At 40.7% G+C, this 18,281-nt stretch overlaps 1 protein-coding gene across 1 annotated transcript in view; it reads left to right on the forward strand.

The window, feature by feature from the left end:
* Positions 1-18,057, forward strand: part of LOC124049055 (erbin-like) — a 114,395-nt gene extending 96,338 nt beyond the window's left edge. The window contains 6 exon segments of the mRNA XM_046370365.1: positions 392-544; positions 2,368-2,424; positions 8,234-8,419; positions 11,855-11,947; positions 12,238-12,312; positions 14,576-18,057. Coding sequence (XP_046226321.1) covers positions 392-544; positions 2,368-2,424; positions 8,234-8,419; positions 11,855-11,947; positions 12,238-12,312; positions 14,576-14,683 — 672 coding nt within the window. The 3' untranslated portion in view covers positions 14,684-18,057.
* Positions 18,058-18,281: the final 224 nt, after the last annotated feature.

Below are 18,281 nucleotides of genomic sequence, written 5' to 3' on the forward strand. Positions count from 1 at the left end.
TGGCTACTACATCATTCCATATTTGTTATTTCATAGATTTGTTGTCTTCACTATTATTCTACAATGTAGAAAAATAGTTTTAAAAAATAAAGAAAAACCCTTGAATGAGTAGGTGTGTCCAAACTTTTGACTGATACTGTATATAAATTATTGTTTCCCTAAGCATGTCTATGTTGTATCAGTATGTTTGGAGTAACAAGCAAACAAGCTGCCACTAATGCTATGTACAAATGTTGTTGAAGCATGTGGAATATTAGCATTAACAATATTATTTACATTATTGTATTAATCATTACTACTTGGTGAAATGCATGTCCACTAAAGTGTGTGTCTGTGTGTGTTGGCTGTATGTGTGTGTGTGTGTTGCCTGTATGTATAATGTGGTGCTCAGTACGCCCTGTCTCTGTCCTATAATTCCAATTATGCCCCGTTGAGCTCCTCTCACTACGGTAGCTCTAGGGACGTGCACCACACAGGCAGCCAAGGCTCTCTGGTCTTTAGTGCTGCCACAGACGGACGGCCCTACGGAGCCCAGGGCATCTGTGTGAGTACTGGACTGTACTGGGGCTGGACTACAGCTCAGCCTCCTAGCTGCTAGCCTCCTACTACCCAGGCAGATCTGATTGTCGTCTCCTACCACTTTTCAGCTTTGGCCTCGTTCCAATACTTTTAAAAGGTCTCTGTCTTCCACGTCTTTCAATTCCGAAAAACAATGCCCTCCTCATTTCAGATTGAGAATTTTTGTGATATACCGTCCTTGAGGTTGTCACTACTCTGTTTGCGTCCATCATTCCAACCCTCAGAACTGGGATGACCTTACAGAAGGATTCAAGGAAGGATGCATTTTAGAGCTATTGGGACAGGGCCTTTGTACTGTATAGCTCCTTATTGTGACGGAACCTATCTTGTTTGAAAGGGGCATCTTTTATCCGTGCACATTAAGGCCACTCTACCATAAACTGTAGGCAAACTCACGGTTTCAATCTCTATCAGGGATTCAAGTAGAGGAAACTCCTAGCTGTGTAGAAAGGCATCCTGCAAATACCAATTGAGACCTGGCATATCTAGCACAATGCTTCTGTTGTATAAGTTGAACATTTTTGTAGTCTCTCAATTTATCCAAACAGTAGTAGGGTTGAAGAGGGCTGAAGTATCATTATATTTTCCTTATGAGTTTGTCTCTACTTGAACCTATTTTCTGTCAGACAGTAGCTGTGTGTTTTAGGCCATATGATCAGTTGGCACTGGCTTGGTGTTGTAGAATCTAATTTATCCAATTAAATCACAATCAGAGTCTGAAGCCTTTGATAAGCAGTATAGGCTACAAGTCCCTCATCTCTGCCCTGAAATAACATCAAGTTGCATATTTCTGAGTCGGATGTGTATAATAATAGTAGCATGTTGCATGGTACAAAATGCCCCTTTTTTAAACCTGGCTTCCCTCCCAATCTATGATTCACTTATCCCAGTGCTTTATCCTACCCCCCCCCCCCCCCCCACACACACCTTCCAGCACTCCAATCTAAATGTAGCGCGCCTCCCTTGCTCGTCAAAGACCGATTATCCTTCCGAAAAACTGATTCTACCCTTTAACGACACCTTGACTCATCATCAATCATCATCTCGCTTAATGCCTCCTCTTTTGATCACTTCAGAATCGCCTCTTAACCCTTTCACTTCTTTGTGTGGAGATGAGCACTGTGTTTGTCCAATGTAAGTATGGGGTATGTAGTTGAAAGAGGAAGTAGTTGTGGTGTTAGATTGAGTCTTAGTGTGGAAAATGGCTGCAAACTCTTTCATTTGCACCTGGTGTTATTATGGTGTCTGTGTACGTGTGGTCTTATAACATGATGAACCATTCTTTCCTTTCCTATGTAATTATTTATATAGGACACTGCTTTTGGCCATGTAGTCCCCAATGTAGGGAAACATCATCCCCATTGTTAAGAATGTTATCTTTAGATATGATTTTCATAGGTGTTGGAATTATTTCAGAGAAATTTCAGAATTAATGGTTAACACAACATGTTAAAAAAAATCTTAACCGAACATGTAACTAACATTATTAGCCTCGATCAGATCATGGTCAACTAATTCACCTAAGACATTTATATTTGATTAATTTAGCAGACGCTCTTATCCAGAGCGACATACAGTTAGTGCATTCATCTTAAGATAGCTAGGTGGGACAACCACATATCACAGGCATAGAAAGCACATTTTTCCTCAATAAAAATGCACTTTCTATGCTGTGATATGGGGTTGAGTGTAATTTTAAGAAATGTGCATAGAGGTGTGTTTGTCATCAACAGACAGTGGTCAACACATGGTCTTTGTTACTAATCACTGTCATTGTTCCCTCTACAGGATGATGTGTTAGGTCCTCAAGGACAACAGGGCTACACCATGGACACCCTCCGAAAAGTAAGTGCACACTAGAGCCATATGTAGAGCATAGGACACCCATAAACCAATCTCAAATTGGTGTTTCTTTTCCTACTGTATGATATTAGGAATGAAGACCAGGGGATAGTTATAGGCCTACACGGTATTGAAGAGTGTTAACAGAACGGTATTTGACAATGTATTCTTCAAGTGAAATAATTGTTCAAATCCATCATACAGCCCCTCCATAAAGTGCCTGCCTGTCTGTCCCATTTCAGCAGATGCATTCCCGACCACTGTAAGTAGAGCGTGGGCTAGCGCAGTCCAAGCAGCCTGATTAGAGAGCAGGCTGGCTGAGGATTGAGGGTATTGACCCAGCAGCAGCAGCAGGAGTAGCGTAGCAGCACCATCCTCCTCCCCACCAGTGATTAATGAGTTCTAATTAACGAGATTTGCCTTGAAAGAGATTACTGTTCAGGCCTATCTATTCTCATGGGAGATCTCTGCATCCACCAGGTCCCCCGGTGTCTCACAGAGAGGGTTGGAGGAGTGTTGCTTCAGTTATACTGGTATTAAGAACTAAGCTCGGTGGAATACTTTGTTGGAAGCTTAGAGCGCTCATAAGCTCAGTCCACTGAGTGGGTGTCTTGACCTTCATCACTAGGCTATATAAACAGTATGGTACGGTGTCCAATGACATTTTGAGGAATTGAGATTTATAAAGCAAGTAATATGCAAGATATAGGCAGAAGAAACTATTAACAATATGAGTATTCTACACGTATGTACAGTGTTTCTATATGAAAACTTCTCAGTCGAGGACTGCATGTAAAGATGCTCATTGGAAATATTTGATATTACCTGTGAAATAATTATTTCAACATAGGCACATTTCATCAACTGTTCAGAAATCCATGTTCCTCCCTAGAATCTCACCAGAAGGAACAGATTGATGTTTCAGCCATGGTACCTTCTAGGAATAAATGGATTGAGGAGGGAGAACAGAATTCAACCTATTTCTACAAATAACACTATCCATTATTTAAACATTGATGGTGTTATTACAGATGACCAAAAATGTATCGCAAACTAATGTAGCAGTTTTTACAAGAAATTGTATAGCGCTACGTACTCTCAGGAATCCACAGATATGTTTTTTTAACTCACTGAATAATGTTCACTCTACCAAACATCTAAAGAACGATAAATCACCAGGTATTGATTGAATTACGGCAGAATTTAGAAGTTATTTTCTGAAAAAGTAGCTCCCTTCCTACTTGAAGTGTTTTTAGAGAGTATTAAAAACAATGTGCCCCCTCCTACAATGACTCAGGGGTGTGACACTGATACCTCAGCCTGAAAAGGAAGTGCTGGATGCAATCATTGATGAAACACAGTCTTGCTTCATGAGGAACAGACATATTTCTAACAATGTCAGACTAGTATTAGACATACTTGACTACTCAGACCTAATAACCGAGGATAGCTTCATGTTATTTTTTATTTTTATAAAGCATTTGAAACAGTGGAGCATCAGTTCCTCTTCCACCTTCTTGAGAAATGTGGCTTTGGGGATTTTTTTCTGTAACTGTATTAAGACTCTTTTCTCTATATAAATGGTAACCTCTATCAAACTGAAACATGGCACCTCACCTAGATTTGAGTTCAAGCGAGGAATTGGGCAAGGTTGTCCTATCTCACAGTATCTGTTTTTATTAATCACCCAACTTCTTACAAATTCTTTAAATAATAGTCCTGTACAAGTTATTTCCACAGCTGGTAAAGAAATGATGATAAGCCAGCTTGCTGACGATACTACACTTTTTCTGAAAGACGCTAGTCAGATTCCCATGTCAATCAATGTGATACAATCATTTTCCAAAGCTTCTGGTCTATATCTTAACATGAATAAATGTGACCTCATAGCTGTCAAGGATTGTGTGACACCTTCATATTATGGTATTCCAGTAAAAGAAGAACTTATCAATTTAGGCATAACCATTACAAAGGATCAGAAGTCTAGAGGCTTACTAAATTTTAACCCTCGTATAAAAAATTAAAAAATTAAAACACACAAAAAACAGAATAAGCTAAATTAATGGCTACAGATGGACTTATCTTTACAAGGAAGAGTCCTAATAACCAAGGCTGAGGGTATCTCTAGACTAACATATGGCGCTCTATCTTTTTATCTTGATGGTAAAATAAGCAAAGAGAGAGACCAGATGCTTTTCAACTTTCTGTGGAGAAACCGTACATTGCCATTACATTAGGAAAACTGTTGTGATGAACATTTATGAGTATATGGTGGGCTGAACTTTTCCTTAAATAATAATTTGAAGATCAATTGGATAAAACAATTCATAAGAGGACCCACTTCTATCTGGAACTTTATTCCTCATCATGTCTTCTCTACTTTTGGTGGCCTTAACTTCATGTTGGTTTGTAATTATAATATTGACGAAGTTCCAGTGAAAACTCTTTGCTTTTCATCGGTTTTCTTGTTATGGTCCTTAATTTATTCGCGTACTTTTTCTCCACACAGATATTATATATGGAATAATCGGAACATATTATATAAAAATACTTCTTCGTTTTTAGAATATTGGTTCTGAAATAATATCCTGTTGGTAAGCCAACTTGTAAATGCAGAGGGTCTTTTACTTAATTTGAAGGAATTCTTATCACTTTACAAGATCCCTGTAACACCTAAAGATTTTGCAATTGTTTTAGATGCCATTCCCTCAGGTGTTGCTTTATTATTCAGGAACGTGTCAAGACCCTCAGAACATACCTACAATTAACCATGGTGATGCACCAGTAGGAAAGATTTGTTTTTCTTTTAGTCCATTCAACAGCAATAGAGTTATACGAGCCTTGTTACAACAGGATGTTGTATCTATACCTTATGTCATGCCTTATTGGAATTGTTTTATTGATAATATCTGTTTAAAAATATAAAAAAATTCAAATGGTACCTTTTTATAATGACCACCCAGAAACAGTGTTGCATCTTTTTTGCCATTGTATTCATGTAAGTAATCTGTGGCGAGACATCAGTAGATTTATAACACATTTCTGAAGATTTGACATTATTGTGGAGAGATGTACTGCTTGGATTATTTACTTACGATATAAAGAAGTTGAAACAATTTGATGTAATTCATTTCATTTTTCTTCTGGCCAAATTTCATTTTCACAAATGTACATTTACAAACAAAACACCACATTTTCTTACCTTCCAAAAAATCAATTGAACTGTATTTTAAGATCATTAAAGACCATAAATGTGTGTATATACCTTAATGTCCTTGTGTAATGTGATATTATACCCCCTAGCCCAAATGTCCTTTGTATATTCTTTATATATAAAAATAAAGACTGCTCATCTCTGTCTTGCTGCATTCCACATCTGGGCAGCAGAACATTCTAGGCATCCGAGCGGGTATGCTGACCCGTAAAAAGAGTCTGATAATGGGCGAGTTCGTTTTGCATCGCCTGGTGCCATAGTTATGTCAAATATGCTGCTATGTTGTGGCAAGAGTAAATAGCTGAATGTAAATCAGCAGCTAAGAACGACATGAAATCACTATACTGTCTGTTTGTGTCGTTCTAATGTTTGCAATACTGAAAACAAAGTTTATACGAACATGTCAATCATGTAGAATGTATGCACACATGACTGTAAGTCGCTTTGGATAAAAGCGTCTGCTAAATGGCATTTTTTCTTTTTTTTCTTTTTTTATGTATTTTGTGTAAAACATGTAAATAGCTATAGCTTTACTCCCCTCCTGTAAAATGGAACATGAAATCGCACTTATGCTTACTGTCTGAGGCATGGAATACAATAGAACAGTTTGTGTACAACTTGAAGTTTGAAGGCTATACCATGACCAGACAAAGGCGATCAATTAGGGGGTAGATGCAGCCGAGCAAAACAATCCTGCACTAATATACTTATTTTTAGTCTCGGCAAATTGGGATACAGAACTCCGTATGTATCCGTAGCCACTCCAGATACCCCTGCAGGTTGTTTGGTGATACTGCTACTGTCTCTTTTCAGTAACCGGCTTAGACAGAGCTGCAGAATGAGGTCAGTCTGCTGTCTGGGAGAATTTTAAATGGTCTGTTTCAAGAGATGTCTTACAGAGAACTACAGACCCGGCTCATAGAGAGCCCTCTTATTACACAGACGTGAAGTCCTTATCAGACGTTAAGTTATTTTATGTAAATGTCTCCTTCTGAATGCACTGACTCAATGGTCTCTTTGTTTTAGTTCAATCTACTCTGTTCTTCTTAGACTTACTGTCGATCTGCCTGGATGTACATTTGGAGGAAATAATGTATGGGATCTTTTGTAGATAGACTCACGTGGATAGGACAAATATATTTGAACTAGGGTTATGGATAGGGAATTAATTAAATAATGTTGTTATTTAGACATGTTCTGGCCAAATGTGGGGAATTTGTCGACATTTTGTGATTCTACCTTAAGGTTTACCAGGATGAAATGGTCCTTCAGACCTGGCATTAAGAATTACTCTTGAATCACACCATAAAGAAAGCCTTTGCTTATATAGTGCACTTATTTTGACCAGAGCCCTAGCCTATCCTACCCTATTACATAGAATGTAGGGAATAGGGTGTAATTTCAGATTTTACTCTCATCGTGGAGAAAACCCAAACCACTGCCGGCCCAGCATCTCCACCCCTCTGTCCTCCCTCCATTAATGGAACCTGCCAATAACCGCAGCACCACCACCATCTATTAAAACTTAATGAAATTATCTCTACGTTTCATCCTCCACACTAGTCCATGGCTTTGAGGGCGGTGGCGAGCCTGCTGCTGGACACACAGCCAGTGTCTCTAAGACAGAGCACCTTGCTGGTGCTAAATCAGCAACTTCTGCTGAAATCACACTTTATTCTGTTACATCATGTTATTCTGTATGCCAGTCTGTCATACCCTGACCATAGAGAGCCATTGTTTCTCTATGGTGAAGTAGATCAGGGCGTGACTGGGGGGTATTCTAGTTATTTTTTTCTATGTGGTGTTCTAGGTTATTATTTCTACGTTGGTGATTTGTATGATTCCAAATTAGAGGCAGCTGGTAATCGTTGTCTCTAATTGGGGATCATATTTAAATAGCTGTTTTCCCCTCCTGTGTTTGTGGGATATTGTTGCATGTTAGCACTCAATTGTCATCATGTTTTGTTGTGTGGTTCACTTACTTAAAGAAAAGATGTGGAACCCAGATCACGTGGGTACTTTCACGCCCTGACCATAGAGAGCCATTGTTTCTCTATGGTGAAGTAGATCAGGGCGTGACTGGGGGATATTCTAGTTTATTATTTCTATGTGGGGTTCTAGGTTATTATTTCTATGTGGGGTTGTAGGTTACTATTTCTATGTTGGTGATTTGTATGATTCTTTGTTTTGTTGTGTGGTTCACTTACTTAAAAAAGAAAGAAAGATGTGGAACCCAGATCACGCTGCATGTTGGTCCGAGTATGCTTCCAACGATCGTGACCCAGTCCTGCAGTTTATCTTGTCCTTTGGCCAAATTGGACCAGTGAGGGCTTTTCTCTTGCTGGATTATAGCCTAGTATTAGTTTTCTTTAGTTTTAGAGGGCTATGGTAACCAAGGTGGTGGGAAAATAGGGATTTTAGTACTATGAAATCTCATGCAGTGTATTCCCAAACCATGCTGAAGTTGAAAGCTTATTTATGGATGAGCCTTTTAGATATGCACTGACAATCTATTTTGTTGTTGGAATGTTAACTCTATAACAATGTCTGTCTCTTTGTTTCTGTGTGTTTGTGTGTATGTCTGTGTGTGTTGCCCAGGTGCCTTTAATGAATGGTCAGATGGGCGGTCCAGTGCGAGGCCAGATGACGTCGTGCCAGGCGCCCATGGCCCGCCACCCCTCCAGAGAGCAGCTCATCGACTACCTGATGCTTAAGGTCTCCCATGGCCAGCAGCCCCAGGGACCCCCTCCGCCACGGGCCACTCAAGACACACTGCACCAGGAGGTAGGATGGTGGGATGGATGAGAGACGGAAGAGTTGCAGTAAAACAATGCTCCCCCACCCCTAGCCATGGAGAGTTATAGGTTGTCAGCCCACAACTAAAAACATCATTCATCATCAAAACTTCCATTTACACCCACTAGAGTCTATTGACGCACCAGTCGGTAAATCTAAGTTACATAGTAAAAAAAATCCCCATCAAATGCTGTCAGTATAAGCTAGAGAGATCTGTTGTTTTGCATTGGCTGCATCTCAATCCACCACATCCGCCTATGGTGGCCTTCTGCAGCTGTGTTTTCTGGACTATTATGACCACTCTATGGAAAGATAAGAATCACGAACACGATGGTGGTCCATTTTGCTCTACCACCCCCACAAGTGTCACGGTCTTGTCTGAAGGTAACCGGTACCAGTTAAAATTCAATAGAAGTATGGAGGTACAGTAAGTTTGTGCCTACCCCAAAAAGGGGTTAAATATGACTGTCTTTTTTTTGCCATTTATGAATGTGTAATCCAATGCTTTTCCATGGGATTTGGTATTTTTTAAAATATATATACATATATTATGCCTAGAGGGGGTCCTAAAATTCAGAATCAAATAGCTAAATGACCATCTTATAACCCCCCCCAACCAACTTGATTTGGACAAACTCATATAGGTGTTGTAGTGCTGTGTTTGAACTACCATGTAGCGCTCGAGGAATAGGGTTGGTGACACTGACCACTAGGTTGAAGCATGCGTAACATGGTTTTGTTGTAAACTGAACTACCTGGATAGAATGAATCCTCCACAGTCTTATCCAATATGTTTCTCTGTGACTGTGATGTGTGTGACTTAGGGTTGCAAAGGGTCAGTCAATTTCCTGGAAATTCTCCATGGGAAGTTAAGCCCTGGAATTTAGGGGATTTTGCTTAAATTCATCAAAAAAGTTAGCTTATAACAGTGAACCTTTTTCGTGGGATACATATAAGGCAATTCTAGGTATTGTTTCATATTTTAGTTAAACAATTCAATGGAATTGAAACCTGCATGCACAGTGCATTCTTCCATCACATATGCAGTGCACTCTTCCATCACATGTACAGCTGATTCTCAAGATCTTGCCCACACTACTATACTGTCAGAGCCAAGGACTACATGCTTTCTTGTAAATTGTGATTGCAATAATCTCTACAGGAAAATGCCTAGGGCGCTATCTTATGTGAGGAGACATTTCACTGCAGCTAATGTAGAAGGAAAAGCTGTGTACATTTGCAAATACCATGCCAAATCATAGGTGAAGAAAGCAACAAAGATGCAGAATCATCTGGCCAAGTGCATAAAGTTCCCTCAACGCTCACAACAAGAAACCTTGTTGAAAAGAAAAGTCCCTCTACTTCTATTTGTGGTGAAAATTATGAATCAGACACCTTATCGATAGCAACAGCTAAAACAAAATTGACTCAATGGAGGAACATAGTCAGAGAAATGCTGGTGAATGTCATGCTCGAGCTGTGTATGCAACTGCTTCACCTCTGATGCTCACAGGCAATGTGTATTGGAAGAGATTTCTTCGCCAAGCATACAACCCTCCAACCAGACATGCTTTACCTACTCATTTGCTGGATGCAGAGTGCAACAGAGTTCAAGTGAAGGTCAAGCAAATCATAGAGAAAGCAGACTGTATTGCAATCATCTCTGATTCTGGTGGTCGAATGTTCATGGGCAAGGAATAATTAACTACATAATCTCCACCCATCAACCAGTATTCTACAAGAGCACAGACAAGGGACAACAGACACACCGGTCTCTACATTGCAGATGAGCTGATGGCAGTCATCAATGACCTTGGACCACAGAAGGTATTTGCACTGGTGACAGACAATGCAGCGAACATGAAGGCTGCTTGGTCTAAAGTGGAGGAGTCCTACCCTCACATCACACCCACTGCTCATGCATTGAATCTGCTCCTCAAGGACATCATGGCACTGAAAACAATGGATACACTCTACAAGAGAGCCAAGGAAATGGTTAGGTATGTGAAGGGTCATCAAGTTATAGCAACAATCTACCTCACCAAGCAAAGTGAAAAGAATAAGAGCACCACATTGAAGCCCCCCAGCAACACCTGTTGGTGTGGTGTTGTCATCATGTTTGACAGTCTCCTTGAGGGGAAGGAGTCTCTCCAAGAAATGGCCATATCACAGTCTGCCGATATGGACAGCACCATCAAGAGGATCCTCCTGGATGATGTATTTTGGGAGAGAGTGGTATGAAACTCCTGAAACCTATAGCAGTAGCCATTGCACGGATTGAGGGAGACGATGCCATCCTGTCTGATGTTCTGACTCTGCTTGCAGTGGAAAGAGAAGAAATCCATACTGCCCTGCCCACTTCACTGTTGCTCCAAGCAGAGGAAACTTTAGTTCTGAAATACATCAAAAGCGTGACGACTTCGTCCTGAAGCCAATACACGCCGCAGCGTGTATGGGCTTGTACCCCAAAGTATGCTGGGAAGCGCATCCTGTCTGGTGTAGAGATCAGCAAGGCCTATAGTGTCATCACTACCGTGTCTCGCCACCTTGGCCTGGATGAGGCCAAGTTTCTTGGCGAAGTACAGTTCCAAGCAAGGGCTTTAGGATGGAGATGCAATATGGCAGTCGTGCCAACATATCTCATCAGCCACCTGGTGGAAGGGACTTTGTGGATCTGAAGCTCTTTCCCCTGTTGCCTACATCATCCTCCAAATACCACCAACATCCTCCAAATCCCACCAACATCAGCTGCCTCAGAGCTCAATGTTTGGGAACACACACACCAAAGCACGCAACAGGTTGAAAAATTTGTGGCCATCTGGGCAAATTTGAGGCTTTTTGAGCCTGACAGCGAGCCATCCTCAACAAGGTTGGAAAGTGAGATGAAGATGAGGCCTCAGAATCTGATGTTCAGGAGGTGGACATTGAGGAGGTCCAGGGAGAAGACAAGGAAGCTTTAGAGGAAGACAACCAGTGCTTTAGTTTCTAGACTATCATTTTACAGATGTATGTTGAAAAGGTTTTTTGGAGATGCGATGGATTATCAGGGATCATCCAATATTCCCTTTCTTTTGTTGTTCAGTGAAATCATCCAATGTGAAGAGTCAACTCATTTAATTAAAGTTAAATTCGTAACAAAATTGTTTTTTTTCTATTGGAAGGATTTAATCATTTACAATTATGTCTACTTAATGATAAGGTTAAAGGTTTATGTTTGTCTCCATATGATATGGTAAATATTTCAAATGCAAAAAACATCTACGTTTAAATGGTATTAATAGGAATTTGCATATATTTCCATTAATTCCCACGGAAAGTTTCCACCTCTGAATATGTGCAACCCTAGTGTGACTCATATTCAAATGTACAGTTTACAGTAAAGTCCCCTGTCAGGTGAGTAATATGTCTGTGTGTCTATTTCAGATGCGTGTGAAAGTGGAGAAGAACCCTGAGCTAGGGTTCAGTATATCAGGAGGAGTGGGAGGACGGGGAAACCCCTTTCGACCGGACGATAATGTATTTACGCTCATCAGCCCTCTTTTTTTCCCCCATAACAATGTAGTGTTGTCTATTTTTGCAGCCTAGTGAATGTGAAATTGATTGTAAACAGTTTCACAAGTTAAACATAGTATTTTTATTCAAATATGATCCATGAGTGTTATCAGTCAGAATATAATTGTTAGCTGTGCTAGCAATTTAGCTTGTTGATGCATTTTTTACTGATTTTGGAACAGTATCAATCAATGAAATGGTGTAATGGGTGTTGTTGACCAAATGGGTGTGGTGCTCTCTCTCTTCTCTCTCAGGGCATCTTTGTGACGAGGGTCCAGCCTGAGGGACCTGTCTCAAAGATCCTCCAGCCTGGAGACAAGATCCTCCAGGTAAATCCAATACTATTACCTCTATATTCTATCGAGCATAAATCTGTACAGTATAGGCTCTTTGCTGAACAGATGTTTAACTACAATGAGCCCACTACAAACATCTGTAGTGCAGAATCTGTGATCTAGCTGTAACGCCCTCTGTGACTCCAACTCTATGCACGGGAGTGCAACCAAATCAAAAATCAAATCAAATTGTATTTGTCACATACACATGGTTAGCAGATGTTAATGCGAGTGTAGCGAAATGCTTGTGCTTCTAGTTCCGACAATGCAGTAATAACCAACAAGTAATCTAACTAACAATTCCAAGTCCTTCTGTAGCTCAGTTGGTAGAGCATGGCGCTTGTAACGCCAGGGTAGTGGGTTCGATCCCCGGGACCACCCATACGTAGAATGTATGCACACATGACTGTAAGTCGCTTTGGATAAAAGCGTCTGCTAAATGGCATATATTTATACACAGTGTAAGGGGATAAAGAACATGTACATAAAGATATATGAATGAGTGATGGTACAGAGCAGCATAGGCAAGATGCAGTAGATGGTATCGAGTACAGTATATACATATGAGATGAGTATGTAAACAAAGTGGCATAGTTAGTGGCTAGTGATACATGTATTACATAAGGATGCAGTAGATGATCTAGAGTACAGTATATACGTATGCATATGAGATGAATAATGTAGGGTATGTAACATTATATAAGGTAGCATTGTTTAAAGTGGCAAGTGATATATTTTACATCATTTCCCATCAATTCCCATTATTTAAGTGGCTGGAGTTGAGTCAGTGTCAGTGTGTTGGCAGCAGCCACTCAATGTTAGTGGTGGCTGTTTAACAGTCTGATGGCCTTGAGATAGAAGCTGTTTTTCAGTCTCTCGGTCCCAGCTTTGATGCACCTGTACTGACCTCGCCTTCTGGATGATAGCGAGGTGAACAGGCAGTGGCTCGGGTGGTTGTTGTCCTTGATGATCTTTGTGGCCTTCCTGTAACATCGGGTGGTGTAGGTGTCCTAGAGGGCAGGTAGTTTGCCCCCAGTGATGCGTTGTGCAGACCTCACTACCCTCTGGAGAGCCTTACGGTTGTGGGCGGAGAAGTTGCCGTACCAGGCGGTGATACAGCCCGCCAGGATGCTCTCGATTGTGCATCTGTAGAAGTTTGTGAGTGCTTTTGGTGACAAGCCAAATTTCTTCAGCCTCCTGAGGTTGAAGAGGCGCTGCTGCACCTTCTTCACGATGCTGTCTGTGTGAGTGGACCAATTCAGTTTGTCTGTGATGTGTATGCCGAGGAACTTAAAACTTGCTACCCTCTCCACTACTGTTCCATCGATGTGGATAGGGGGGTGCTCCCTCTGCTGTTTCCTGAAGTCCACAATCATCTCCTTAGTTTTGTTGATGTTGAGTGTGAGGTTATTTTCCTGACACCACACTCCGAGGGCCCTCACCTCCTCCCTGTAGGCCGTCTCGTCGTTGTTGGTAATCAAGCCTACCACTGTTGTGTCGTCCACAAACTTGATGATTGAGTTGGAGGCCTGCGTGGCCACGCAGTCGTGGGTGAACAGGGAGTACAGGAGAGGGCTCAGAACGCACCCTTGTGGGGCCCCAGTGTTGAGGATCAACGGGGTGGAAATGTTCTTGCCTACCCTCACCACCTGGGGGCGGCCCGTCAGGAAGTCCAGTACCCAGTTGCACAGAGCGGGGTCGAGACCCAGGGTCTCGAGCTTGATGACGAGCTTGGAGGGTACTATGGTGTTGAATGCCGAGCTGTAGTCGATGAACAGCATTCTCAACTTGTCCAGATGGGTTAGGGCAGTGTGCAGTGTGGTTGAGATTGCATCGTCTGTGGACCTATTTGGGCAGTAAACAAATTGGAGTGGGTCTAGGGTGTCAGGTAGGGTGGAGGTGATATGGTCCTTGACTAGTCTCTCAAAGGACTTCATGATGACGGAAGTGAGTGCTACGGGGCGGTAGTCGTTTAGCTCAGTTACCTTAGCTTTCTTGGGAACAGGAACAATGGTGGCCCCCAACGGTGTCTAGGATTCAATCTCCATCTGCACCTTTCTACTTTGTTTCTCCCACTTGTCTTCCCCTCTGATTTCAGTACAGTCTCAAGAAAGTGTTAAAATAGCAATAATAATAATAAACATTGAATAAAACAACAAAGCCAAAGTTGCTATCTTGGTGTTTAGCTAAATATCCACAAATCTCTAATTAAATCAATGAAATGCATTTATAAAGCTCTTACTCCTTTTCTACCCAGGCAAACGGATACAGCTTTGTGAACATTGACCACGGGAACGCCGTAGCCCTGCTGAAGACGTTTCCCACCACTGTGGATATGATCATCATCCGAGAGGTGACAGCGTAGAGCGAGACAGACAGGACTGTGACCTCCGATCCAGACGAAACCACACGAGAACTGAATGTCCACTTCCTTCTTATTTTTATACACAGAGGAGCCTGCTTTATGGTGAAGAGAACCTTTAAGAGCTTTTGGGATAACGGGGGCCGAACCACTGCATCAAGTGGACTTGGGGGGGATAGCCCGGTTATTTTTTACTCAGAGGACGCACCAGAAAAGGCGTGTGCTCCAATGACACAGAGATTTTGTAAAGACTGCTTTCTGTAAAGACTTGTTTTTCAAAGAAAATAATTCACCCTCATCATTGCAGTTTCTAGTTGCTGTAGTTGAGCATTAACTGTAGTTAACCACTAGAGGACAGGGCTACCTCTCTTTATCGCTCTGCTTACATCCGATTTGCCTTTATTTTTAAGTCATGTTATTATTATTTTTAAGATGCTGAAACCACTTGTTTGACTTAGCCGAGATGTGATATGGGGGACAATGTTATGTGCTTTCTTGTGGAGACAAATGTAGTACTGGATTGAGCTTTCGGGGAGTTTCTTTTATCAAATTTCCCCTCTGCCTACTTACAATTGTGACAGTTTTTGGAACGAGTTCCATACATAGTGGATATTTCAGAAGGACAATTTATTTGCCTCTGCCTCTATAGAAACTGTGAGCCACACTGCATACATCCAGTATCTGTGCTGTCCTCATTTTAGTGTAGGATCAGTTTCAGTAACCTCCATAGCACCACTGGCTTGAAATATCCCTCACTCACCTCTCAACTCCTGAGTAAATCCTCTGTCACTGAATCAACCGCCCCGAGTGCCCACTACTTGGATGCTGTAAAACGCTCTTTGTATGTGAAATGGAATTGGGACTGGAATATGGAACAGATCATGAGAGAGGATGCCTTTGCTTGGCCTTAGTTAGCCTAGCCAGAATGTGATGTGAGAATGGGTCAGAAGGCTGCGTGGTAAAGGTAGGTAAGCTAAGCATGTGTGGAGACCATGGCCAGGGGTGTATTCATTATGCTGATTTTGTTGCAAAACATTTCTTAAACGGAAGCAAACTCAACGAAACAGGGAGAGACCTAGCTAAAAGTGTCCAGTATAAACTGTTGTTTTAGTTCCAAAAGGTTCAGTTTTGCAACTGTTTGGACGAATGATTACACCCCATGTGTTGGAGGTGCTGCTGGGAGTGACACCCTATTCCCCATAGAGCACGCTACATACTAGTGGTGAACTGTATACAAAGGATATAGGTTGTTTCAGTTGCAGCCTGTGTCAGACTCTGAGCAGGCCTGGTCTCTGTGCCCCTTTCACTCATGTTGGTAAGACTATAAAGGGCTTCTCCCTGAAGGCAGCCATTGGTGACTCGAAAACACTCTCACATGCTTTCAGAATGAAAAGCGGTTTCTGTCTAACATTTTTTTAAGTGGCGGAAAACAACTACATTTAGCCTTTGTGTGTAAAATAACATTTTTAGACATCATGCATCATCTGTTTTTGTGTTGAGATAGTGTTTCATATATGGACTCTTTGCTCTACGCTGGATCAAATGAACTAGGGGGGAGCTGGCAAGTGCCATAGACCTTGAACTGTTAGAACAAGGGGAGGGAAGGAGTGACTACCCTGACCCTCAAGCAATATTCACCTACTTTGTTTCACAACAAACTAAACGCTCTCCTCTTGAGTACACGCCGCGTGACTTGTCATAATGGTTTAATAGCAATAGGATTGGTTTTCATTCAGAAAGACATCCAGTTGCATTTTTAATAACCTGTAATAAAATATTGTTACACAGGATTTATATTGTGAATATTTTTTAAATAAAAACATATCTTTAGCAAAGAAACCAACATTTTAGTCTGCATTGTATAATAGTGAATGGTCTTGTGGCACTCTGCCCTTGCAAATGAGTTGCTAGTTTTCCCAAGCTTGACTGCTCTGAAAACTGTTCAAACCAGCTTGTTATGTTGCGCAAACATGACTCACTTTTACACCAGTGTAAAATGAAGTCAATCAGAGCTGCAAAGGCAAAAAAACAAACAGTCATTTGTAATGTTTAATTGAATTGTCAAATTATAAAATGCTTTTTAAAGCTACTCTGCTATGTCCACTCAGTGTGATCAAAAGTTTATAGATGTATGTGTTGTTTGCATGAAATCACCCCATGAATTGTCTATTTTGTGAGTTAATCCATGAAAAAAGTTACTTATTTCCTACAGAAACTAAAATGATCCAATTCAAAGATATCTACAAGTTATGGCCCCAGTGAAATTTGTTTACAAATTGATTGTAATGCAAACACTGAATTGTGACTGAGCATATATAAAGTTATGACATTGTAATTTATGTCATCCCAATACCTAACAAATTTGTAAATGTATAGTCCTGTACGGCTCAGTTGGTAGAGCATGGTGCTTGTATCGCAAGGGTTGTGGGTTTGATTCCCGGGACTACCCATATGTAAAATCAATGCATGCATGAATGTAAGTCGCTTTGGATAAAAGTGTCTGCTAAATTGCATATATTGAATATTACACATTTAAAATGGTATGTAATCTACTGTACCTGACCTGTATGTATTCAATTACTCCATGCATACAGTTTAAGATGATGGTACTGTCAACTTGTGACTTGAATGGAAAACACTGTATCAATGATGTTTGCTCCCCTCTTTTCCATTTTGAATTCCAACTGAACATTGCGCCCAACTGAAACTGTCCTAGTTTTTTATTCAACTGCAACCCCAGTGGCACGCTCATAATAACTGCAGATGTTTTTGTCATTGGTCAATGTTCGCCTCAAGCGGTAACATTTAAGACTTCTCCTGCATTTCCCCCTCTCAAGATTAGTTTAAGAAACATTATAATAGTTTTTATGCTGTTTTGTTGTGGACACTGTTCTTATTCCCAGATCAAAATGTAAAAGAACAATCTAATGATTGTCAAGGTCATATTTGTTTTATATTCGTGGCAAAAGAAGGAAAAGAACTGTCCAATAGAAGGCAGACAATCTGGGACTAAAACCTCGGGGCTCACCTGTTTTCCATATCCAACAACAACTGGTCTCTTCACATTCACACCTTGTTTTTATTTATTTAGCACATTTTCCTGTGACTTTTTAGACATTACTAATCAAAATGTAAATACTTTTTAAAAAGTTAAATGAATTAATCATGGCATTAGTCACTCTGAGTTTGTAAAACTAGCAATAAGTTGCAATGCATACACAACCCTTTTAATGTATAGCTATTTCAAAGGTTTCTCTGGAAACAGCTACAGTAAGATGATTGATATGCATTTATTCAACATTCCTGATTTTGTATAAAATTATACTGTTTCTGAGGTAACCTGTGGAAAACAAGAAATAAACTAATGTTCTTTAAAATGTTTTCTTCATTGAACAACACTCAACATGATTTTCCAAAGGTTTTGAATAAATTAACACCCCATGCCAGAGCATGTGTGGATATTAACAGTAATATGTTGAACACAGGAAACTGCTGAGGGGGGACGGCTCATAATAATGGTGGGAATGGAATATTAAACACATGGAAAGGGTGTTTCAAATCAAATCAAATTGATTTATATAGCCCTTTGTACATCAGCTGA

Source organism: Oncorhynchus gorbuscha, linkage group LG11 (assembly GCF_021184085.1).
Source record: "Oncorhynchus gorbuscha isolate QuinsamMale2020 ecotype Even-year linkage group LG11, OgorEven_v1.0, whole genome shotgun sequence".
NCBI classification, from domain to species: domain Eukaryota; kingdom Metazoa; phylum Chordata; class Actinopteri; order Salmoniformes; family Salmonidae; genus Oncorhynchus; species Oncorhynchus gorbuscha.